General features: G+C 32.7%; 1 protein-coding gene across 10 annotated transcripts in view; it reads left to right on the top strand.

Annotated features, from left to right (window-relative positions):
* Window positions 1-10,687, top strand: part of Alms1 (ALMS1 centrosome and basal body associated protein) — a 180,538-nt gene that overhangs the window by 123,128 nt on the left and 46,723 nt on the right. For 9 of the 10 annotated variants that reach the window (XR_007348008.1, XM_048804101.1, XM_048804104.1 and 6 more), the window contains 2 exons: window positions 5,405-5,539; window positions 7,130-7,321. Coding sequence is in view for 9 of the 10 variants with exons in the window: in XM_048804101.1 (XP_048660058.1) it covers window positions 5,405-5,539; window positions 7,130-7,321 (327 nt within the window). In the remaining variant the exon portion in view is untranslated. The remainder of the gene's footprint in view (window positions 1-5,404; window positions 5,540-7,129; window positions 7,322-10,687) is intronic. The other variant, XM_048804102.1, reaches the window with a different exon arrangement.

Raw genomic sequence — 10,687 nt, 5'->3', positions numbered from 1 at the left:
ATCCATGGACTTCTCCACTTTGCACTCATGGTTTTTGTTTTTCTCTTACATTCACTGTTTGTTTTGTTCTCTTATTAAATAACATATTATCTGCAAGAAAGAAAAAAGAAAGAAAGACTTTTAAAAGATTAAAAAAAAAAAAAGATGATGATTTTGGAGTGGGGTGTGGTAGTGCATACATATCCACTGACTTGAGAGGCCAAGACAGGAGGATCTCAAGTTGCAGGCCAACTTCAGCAATTTAGTGCCCTAAGCAACTTAGACCCTATCTCAAAAGATTAAAATGACATGGATGTACTTAGTGGGGCCCCTGTGTTCAATCTCCAGTACCACAAAATAAATAAATAAACAAACAAATAATACGTAAGTTTTGCAGCGTCCCTTGAAAAATCATAGTATCAGGTTACACTCAGCTCACATTTCTCTTCAGCAAGTGTTTTACTCAACTTTTTTATTGCTGCAATTCAAAGGCCTGACAGGAACAATTTAGAGAAGGAAAAATTTAATTGGGGGCTCACAGTTTCAGAGTTCTCAGCCCACAGACAGCTGATTTCATTCCTTGGGGCTCCAAATGAGGCAGAAAAATCATGGCAGAAGAGTATATGGAGGGAGCAGCTCACACAATGATCAGAAAGCAGAAAGCGATTCCTCTTACCATATACAAAATATATACCTGCCCTCCGCCCAAAGACATGCCCCTAATGCCAACTTTGGGGATAAATTCTCTGATTGGGTTAGGGCTCTCATAACCCATTTAAGGCTGTCATAACTTTCATTTCACTTCTGAATGTTCTTGCATTGTCTCGCACATGAGCTTCTGGGGGACACCTAATATCTAAACTATTACAGCAAGATTTGTTCAAATCTTCTCTATTTTATAATCTTTCTGTTTCTAATACATATTGTTGAACATGTTATCTATACATTCCTATCATTTTTACTGAATAGAAATTTGAATATATGCATATAAATAATTTATCTTCCTGGTGTATTGGGTCTTTTTGTTATTGTGATTTAAACTTCCTCCTCTATCTTAATGTTTTTTTGACCTGGAGCACTGTTTTGTCCATTTTAACATTGCTCACTAATGTACCAGATATGAAGACTTACTTTATATGTAGTTTATTTAAGATATCATTTGCAAAGGAGTAAATAGAAAAATGCAATAACAGTGACCCAGAACATATACATGAATATGGAAATGAAATACACAAAGATGGAATAACAATATGGAGAACAGATGAAGATGAACTAACCATTGAGTATGACTTGGACCACTGATGATATGTGTAGGAGAAATAAAATTAGATAAATCCCTACTACTCATTGAATTTTTTCCAGGCATATTTAGTCTAAAGGAATGTGTTAACCTTTTAGACTTTAGGCAGTCTGTCTGTCTATCTATCTATCTATTTATTTATTCATCCATCCATTTATTTATTTATTTATTTATTAAAATTTATCAGTTTTGACATGCATGTAACCAATACAATCAATATAAAAAGCATTTCCATTACTTTTTTAAAATTTGATATCATGCACACTGTGTTTCCTGCATGATTTATTACATTAGAAATCAATCACCTTAAGATATTAGACAACCCCACTCCCACATGCCAACTATTATAAAATTAAGATACTTAAAAGTATCTTATAGGTCAAGGAATAAAGCACAAGAAAGGTAAATAAAAGGTGCATGGAACTAAGTGATAATAAAAGCTCAAAATATCAGAATCTGTGGGCTGAAACAGTACTCAGATGAACGTTTATAACTTAAAAGTAATTATTATCAGAAGCTAGATTAACAAGTTATTTTCAAAAAGTAAGGAAAAAAATGAGTTGGAGCAGAAATATATGAAATAGAGACGAAATAATACAACTGCAAGTTGATAAAAATCAAACAAGTTTAATCAAGAAGGAAGCAAGAACACAAAAATTAATATCAAGTGAAAAGGAGCTATATAATAACCCTACAGATTCTAAAGGTAATATTACAATTACATGTCAACATATGTGATAGTTTACATAACATGGTGCTTATTAGAGAAGGATCCTTGTGCTGCTGAAAAGAAAGTGTATTCAGCCATTGACAGATGAAATATTCTGTATATGTCTGTAAAGTCTAAATTGCCAATTGTATTTCATAGTTTATAGCTTCTTTATTTAGTTTTGTTGGGAGACTCTATCTAGTGGTGAAAGAGTCATGTTAAAGTTACCCAGTGTTATTGTGTTGTTTCTATTTAATTCTTGAAACTGAGAAGGGTTTGTTTGATGTATGCAGATGCTCCATTATTTGAGGCATAATTGTTATCCCTTAAGCAGTATGAAATGTCCTTCTGTCCCTTCTGATTAACTTTGGCTTGAAGTCCACTTTGTCTATAATATGAGGCCAGAAACCCCTGCTTTTGTTTATCAGTTCCATTTGAGTGATATGTTTTTTTCCGGTCCTTTACCTTCAGTCTATGGATGTCTTTGCCTACGAGGGGAATCTCTTGAAGATAGCACATTGTTGGGTCTTGTTTTTTAATCCAATCTGCCAGTCTATGTCTTTTGATTGATGAGTTTAGTCCATTTACCTTCAGTATTATTATTCAGATATGATTTTTATTCCCTTCCATTTTGATTTATTTCTGGGTTTTACTTTGAATAGTTTCTCCTTTTCTTGACTGTTCTTCTAATTCACTTCTTTCCTTTGCTGGTTTTCACTTTTATTTTTCATTTCTTCTTCATGAAGTATTTTATTGAGAATGTTTTGTAGTGCAGGCTTTCTAGTTGTGAATTTTTTTAACTTTTTGTTTATCATGGAAGATTTTTATTTCATTTTCAGTTATGAAGCTTAATTTTGCTGGGTATAGTATTCTTGGCTGGTATTCATCAAGAGCTTGGTATATATTCACAACTTGCTAGCTGAGGGCCTGGATTGAGAAATCAGCTGAGATCCGATTCGTTTCCCTCTAGATGTGACTTGCCATTTTTCTCTGGCAGCCTTTAAGATTCTATCCGTATTATTATCCTTATTCTATCCTTATGTTAGGCATTTTCATATAGTGTGCCTCGGTGTGGGTCTGTTGTGATTTTGTATATTTGGGGTCCTGTAAGCCTCTTGTGTTTGATTTTCCATTTCATTCTTTAGGTTTGGGAAATTTTCTGTTATTATTTCATTGAAAAGATTGTGCATTCCTTTGGTTTTTGTCTCTGAGCCTTCATCTATCCAGATAAATCTTAAATTTGGTCTTTCGGGTTATCTCATATTTCTTGAAAGTTTTGTTCATGGTCTCTTAACATCTTTTCTCCACAGTCGACTTTGTTTTCAAGATTATATATTCTGTCTTTATTGTCTGAAAATCTTATCTTCCAAATGATTTAGTCTTTTGGTGATGCTTTCCATTGAATTCTTAATTTGGTTTATTGATTCCTTCATTTTGAAGATTTCTGCTTGATTTCTTTTCAGAATTCTATCTCCTTGTTAAAGTGAACTTTCACTTCCTATATTTTCTCTCTGATTTCACTCCTTATATCATTCTTTACTTTGCAGATCAGTTTGACTATGTCCATTCTAAATTCCTTTTCTGACATTTTTTTTTAGGTGATCTATTTTGTGACCATGGTATAATTCAGGATTTCTTAAATAAGACAAACAAAACACAGATCCTAAGGGAAAAATAAGTAGATCTTAATATTGTTAAAATGGAAAGTTTTGTTCCTGAAAGATACCATGCACAAGGCACAGATTGAGAGAAGATATTTGCAACTCATTATTAAAAATTCTACAGAAATCTTCATTCTAGTGCTTTTCAATATTAAAAAAAAATTGGAACCAGCCTTAAGTTGACCAATAGGTTAGTTGGTATTTTAATGCACTAGAATACTGTAAAGCATTGAGAATCAGTTATAATCATATACTACAAATCATAATATCCAGTGAGAAAGGCATGTTGCATAAAAGTACATACAGTATTTGTACCTGTTATGTAAAGTCTAAAGACATTTAAAACAAGATTGTACATTATTTATATTGATTATTTTTATGATTCATACTAGTGCAGTGTAGTAAAGAATTCAAAAACATCCTTGAGACTGATAATTTAGTATAAAGGTTGCTGCTGAGAATAGAGAATCATTGAGACTTTACACAAGGAGTTATCATGTCTGTGGTATTTTATTTCTTAAGCTCAGTTGTAGATACCTTGGTGTTCATGTTATTTATACTTTTATAGGCCTAAAATATTTACTCTTCTTAAAAAATTAGGTATTCTAAAAATTTCAGAAGATTTTTTTTTTTTGTACCAAGGATAGAACCCAGGGATGATTACCACAGAGCCACATCCCCAACCCTTTTTATAATTTATTTAGAGAGAAAGAGTGTGTCTCTGAGTTGCTTAGGGCCTTCTAAATTGCTGAGGCTGGCTTTGAATTCGCACTCCTCCTGCCTCAGCCTTCCAAGCTGCTGAGATTACAGGTGTTTGCCACTGCGCCTAGCTCAGAAGAAATTTAGAACAAAGAGATTAGGAAGATTGAAGTAATAGAAATAAGAAAAAATAGAATTTAAAAGAAAAGAGCTAGCATGATAAGTAAAACAAGACTGATTCTTTGTTTTGTTTTTAGTAATCTTGAATGCCTTTCTGATTTCTTTCTCTTTTTAAAAATTTTTTTAGTTATACATGAGCACAATATCTTTATTTTGTTTATTTATTTTTATATGGTGCTGAGGATCGAACTCAGGGTCTCACACGTGAGAGGCGAATGCTCTACTGCTGAGCCACAACCCCACTCCCTGATTTCTTTCTTAAAAAATATTAATAGAAATAGGAAATTAAGTATAATCAAGATAAAAAAAGAAAGGAGAAACAAAGTATTAGGAAATGAGAGTGCTATATTTAAAATCTAGATGATATAAAAGCTTTTTGTAGCCTATATGAAATGCCAAAAGTGGCTTCATAAATGATAAAAACTGAGTAGGCCAAAGAGTTTGAAAGTCTTGTTCAAATCTACTTTTTTTTTTTTTTTTTTTTAGTTGTAGATGGACCCATTTTTTTTTTTATGGACCCATATTTTTCTATGGCGCTGAGGATCAAACCCAGTGCCTCCCACATGCAAGGTGAGTGCTCTACCACTGAGCCACATTCCCAGCACCTCAAATCTACTTTTTTACTTTGAAAAACATTACTTGATCTATACCTTTTTTCTTTTTGAAACTGTTGCATCATATCATCATAGAACAAATTTTATTTAAACTTTCAATTCATGTAACAGTTTTTATATAATGGAGCCTAAAATTCTTTTTTCCTAATTTATAAAGGGCTTCTCATCTTGCATGTTTTGGATGGAGGTGGGAGGGTTGCTTGTCTTATTGTGTTTATTATCTTTAAATTCTCTATGGGATTGAATGATGTCATTATTCCAGAGGTGCAAGTTCAAGTAGCCATCACCACGGATCAGAACCTCTCAAATGAAAAGCAGAAAGAGGAGAACTTAAGTCAAATGGTATTAACTAAGACTGACTGGCCTGAAGAAGAATCCTTGCAGAAAGATACTGGAGGTAGCTGAATGGGATTGTCTGTATATTATTTTCTTCTGCTCTTCTAAAATGTGGCTATTCACTAAAGAATATAAAGAAAAATATGTTCTTTAGTGTCTTCTTGCTATCTTCAAACTGTTTCCATTTTGCTCATTTTTGGTGTGTTTTGGCAGGGGTTAAACTGACATTTTGAAAACTCTTTTGAGCTATTCCTGAAAAACTTGAATAAAATAAACAAATTAATCTAATTGTCAGAAATTCACTCAATGGACTTTCCCCCTTTACTGTTAATATATTTCAGTTTCACAAAACTCTAATACCATTGCTTTATTCTAAAGAATAAGCCTTTATCCCTAGGAATTCATCTTGTTTACTTCTGAACTACCTTTCCAGTTATTTTACTTCAGCAGGATAATGCTTTTTAAAGTGCCTTTAATAGCATGTTTAAGTTAGGATTATCTTTGGCTCTGAGAGATGAAAGCCAAAAAAAAAAAAAAAGTCAGGAGAATATTCCTCATAAAAGTTCAGGATTTTTATGATGCTTCCATGTACCAAGAAACAATGCCTTTCCTCTTCTATTCATCTCCATTCTTAAAGTGTAGCTGTCTGCCCATATTCCAGCCAGTCAGCATAAAGAAAGGGAAAGGGGAAAAAAAAGCATAATTTCTTCCTTTTACGATGCTTCTCAGAAGTTACATGTTCTCTTCCCTTTGCATCCTGCTTGCCAGACTTACTCACATGGTCACACCAAACTGCATTGCCAGGGAGACTGATGGTCTTCATTTTGGTAACCATATGCCCAGCTAAACTTTGGACCTTATTTTAGAGGAAAAGGAAATGGGTATTAGAGGACAGCTGGTATTTCTGCTACAATTATAAACTAGAAACATTTTAGTGCAGAATTAGCGACTTCTCTCTTTTATATATTGCGTTTTTAAAAAAGAAGTTCCATTGTATTCTAGAAAGCCCTTCAAATTTTTATTCATTTTTTTACTGTCACTAAATGATGTTCTGGAAGCAGTTTTGATCATGTTAGTCTCCTATTTAGTATTCATTGCCCGTGAATAAAAATCTAAGGTCTTTTAGTATCATCTTCCAGAACATTAGAACCAGTTCCCAAACAACCTTTTGAAGGCTCGTTCTTACCTCTTTTCCTTATAAATTCAATAATCAAATAAACCATATACATTCACTATCACTTAGATACTCACTTGTTTTCCCAACTCTATTCTTTTGTTATGTATTCACATTTGCTTAAAATGCCTTTTTCTCTCCACCTCAAGTTGTATCCCATCTTCTAATACCCAACTCTTCCAGAGTTGTTCTATTATACTTCTTGCTGAAATTAGTTTTTTTTTTTTTCCTTTGATACTTACACCTCTTATCTGTCTCTTCTGGTATAGTATTTAAAGCAACTATTTATGTACGTGTTCTTTTTATTACTTCAATTTAGATAGCTTACTAAACACATTTCTGATTGATCTTTTTATTTTTTATTTTTGACACTAGTAGCACAATGCCTTCATGTTTTTCACATAAATATTCTTAGAGGTATTTAAAAATTTTTTGTCAGCTTCTTGTCAGTATAAGTTAGTAATTTTTCTCTCTTAGGTTCCAGTGATGCTACTGCTGCCAAGCACTTAATTCAAGTACAAGATACGAAGGCTGAAAACCTACCAGACATGAAACCCACTGAACCCATTTGTGGATTCAACCAACAGAAAGAGGAAATCTATATTGATAGAACAGTTTCTAAGGAAGCCTGGACAGAAAAGAAAGAATCCTTGCAGATAGACATTTCAGGTAACAGAATTGTCTATGTGTGTCTGTCTAAAGAATAAGCCTTTATCCATAGGAATTCTTGTCTGTATGTTTGTTTCATTCTAATGAGAATACAGCTTCATTATTTAAGCAAAGATCCATTTTTTCTCCCTCCCTTTTTTAAACTTAACACAAATCATTTCAATGCTGCTTTGTCTGTGGACATATGTATTGATTTGTAAAATAATTTTTAAATAAGTCCTGGGAAAAGACTTTAAATAACTCTAGCAACTTAGAAACAGGATTATAAGAAACTACAGTCAGCCCTCTCTGTATCTATGGATTTTGCATTTGTGGATTCAACCAACCCAGGATCAACAATATTGGGGAAAAAATTGTTACTTTATTGCACATGTACTTTTTTCCCTTGTCATTAGTATTTAACAATTATTTATATAGCATTTCATTGTATTTAGTATTATAAGTGATCTAACAATTATTTAAAGTATAAAGGAAGATATACTTAGTTTATATGCAAATTCCTCCCCATTTTATATAAGGTACTTTAGTATCCACAGATTTTGGCATCTGTGAGAGGCCCTGTGTCCAGTCCCTCCAGGATATTGAGGAATAACTGCACCTAACACTGATGGTAATAGAAATAAAATATCATGTCTCTACTGAAACAGGGAAAACCTAAAGCCTAAAAGGTATTCCAGAAGACTGTGACAAAGACAATGACAGCATCAATACAAATTTTTTAAAAAATTATAGTAAGAAAGAGCTCAAATCAAATCCATTTATATTTGCCCATGGCCCTATTTTTATGGCATAAAAGCATACAGAACACAAACTATTACTACCTGGTTGTGAAGCTTTACCTCTCAGATGAAGCTAGAAAAGTATTCAGATAAGGAGAGAAAGGAGGCTAGGAGCTTATCTGTGTATCCTGTATGTTGAAAAAGGGTAACAATGTCAACAAAGTAACAGTACTATGCAATGAGGAAAAGATAGTCTCTTCAATAAATGGTGCTGGGAAAATTGGATAACCACATGCAAAATAATGAAGTTGAATCTTTACACTATATACAAGATTAACTCAAAACAGATTAGAAACATAAACATAGCCTGAAAATTATAAAACTCCTGAAAGAAACCATAATAAAAAAGCTTCAGGAAATTGGATTTGGCAATGATTTCTTAGGAGATCATACCAAAAATACATGAAACAAAAGCAAAAATAGTCAAATGAGACTATATCAAACTTAAAAACTTTTGCATCTCAAAGGAAAAAAGAATGTGGATTGACAACCCACAGAATGAGAGAAAATACTTACAAATCATATATCTGATAAAGAGCAAAAATCCAGGATATATAAGGAACATCTGCAACTCAACAACAAAACCCAAAAATCAATAACCAAAAATAAATAAATAAGTGGGCAATGGATTTGATAGACAGTTCTTCAAATTAAATATATGAACATAAGCAAATGTATGAAAAGATACTTGATATCTCAAAAATGTAAATCAGAACCACAATGAGATATCAGTTTATCCCATTAGGACGACCACTATGATATAAGGCCAGAATCACAAATAGTAGTAGGGATATAGAGAAATTGGAATTGGAACTCATGCACTGTTAATAAATGTAAAATGATATGTGGAAATTTCTGAAAAACTTGGGACAGGAGTAACCAGGGATTGAACTCAGGGGCACTCAGCCACTGAACCACATCCCCAGCCCTATTTTGAATTTTATTTAGAGACAGGGTCTCAGTGAGTTGTTTAGCGCCTTGCTCTTGCTGAGGCTGGCTTTGAATTCTTGATCCTCCTGCCTCAGCTTTCTAAACAGCTGGGATTATAGGCGTGCGCCCCCATGCCCAGCTAGTAATCACACTTCTGGGCATATATCCAAAAGAATTCCAAGCAGGATCTCAAACCCCATACCCATATTTCTCACAATGTTATTCATCATAGCCAAGAGGTGGAATCAATTCAGATGTGTATCAGTAGATGAATAGGTCAAAAAGAAATGAATTATTATCAGCCAATTAAAAATTAAAAAATGTATTACATACATAAAATAGAATATTATGCAACTTTCATAAAGAAAACCTCTCATATGCCACAACATGGATGAACCTCAGGGACATTTATAGTAAGTAAAGTAGACCAGTCACAAAAAGATAAACACAATATTATTCCATTCATATGAAGTTTAAAGTAGATAAAATCGAAGAAACAGAAAATAAAAGGTGGTTGCCAAAAGCTGGGGTGAGGGTGGACAGAGAAATAGTGATTACAAGAGTTAAATATCTGTGAATGTGTTTTATACTATGGAACTACTCACTTAAAAATGGTTAGGATGGTAATTTTGATGTCGTGTTTTTGTTTTTTTTTAACCACACACACCAAGAGAATAATTTATAGAAACAACATTGCAACTCTATAATAGGTACTATAAAAGAAAGATGAGAATAAAATCTGTAAAAGCATAATCTAGAAGACAAGAAAATTTGTCGTAATATTTTACATTTTTAACAATTTTAAAAACCATGAAATGTATGGAATTAAAGTTGTTGAAGTGAGAACTTTATACCTATTAAGGAAGTGATGAAATGAAAGCAATTAGCAAAAATAATGGAATTTGAGGACTAACAGTGAAAATCCAATACAATAATGCTTATCGCTATCTCTATAAGAGATAACAGAAAAATAATAATTGAGCCTGCAATTTAAAAGAACATGCCAAGTTCTAGAGAAAAAAATACATATAAAGACCTGTATTGAGATGTATGTTGATGATAGCACTGCATTTCAAAGGGAAAAAAATGAATTGTATAGGCATCCACACAGAAAAAGCAAAAAAGAAAATCAGGGGACAGGCAGAGGAAAGGGAAGTGAAAGGAAGTATAAATGAGCTAATTTTATTTTTAAAGTTGATAAATCAAGAAATACATGTACAAGTACAGTGTTTGAAATAATAACAGTTACCCCTAAAAGAGTTAAACTATAAAACATTCAAAATACTTGGAAAAACAGTGGCAGTGGGCATGGGGGTAGAGGGAGGAACAAGCAAAACAAAGTCAATTTCTGTAACAAAAGAAAAAACTATCATAAAAATTGAGGAATGGAAAGTATACCAAATATAAACCAAATTACCTACATTAAAAAAAGTTCTGAGAGTAGATTAAAAACAAACTTATTTCTATGCTATATAGCAAACTTTGAAAACACAATGATCCAGAAAGGTTGAAAGTGAAATGAAAACTTAAAGGCATGTCAGAAAGAACTTGGGAACATTAATATAGATGAAGTTAAATTCAACACCAAAAGTTTTGCAGAAGTTAAAGAAGAACATTTTTTTATCTGTAATCCACAATAAGAATATATTGCGTAAAT

The sequence above is a fragment of the Marmota marmota genome, unplaced genomic scaffold, assembly GCF_001458135.2.
Source record: "Marmota marmota marmota unplaced genomic scaffold, marMar, whole genome shotgun sequence".
Classification (NCBI taxonomy): Eukaryota; Metazoa; Chordata; class Mammalia; order Rodentia; family Sciuridae; genus Marmota; species Marmota marmota.
This window is presented reverse-complemented; position numbering and strand designations above follow the sequence as displayed.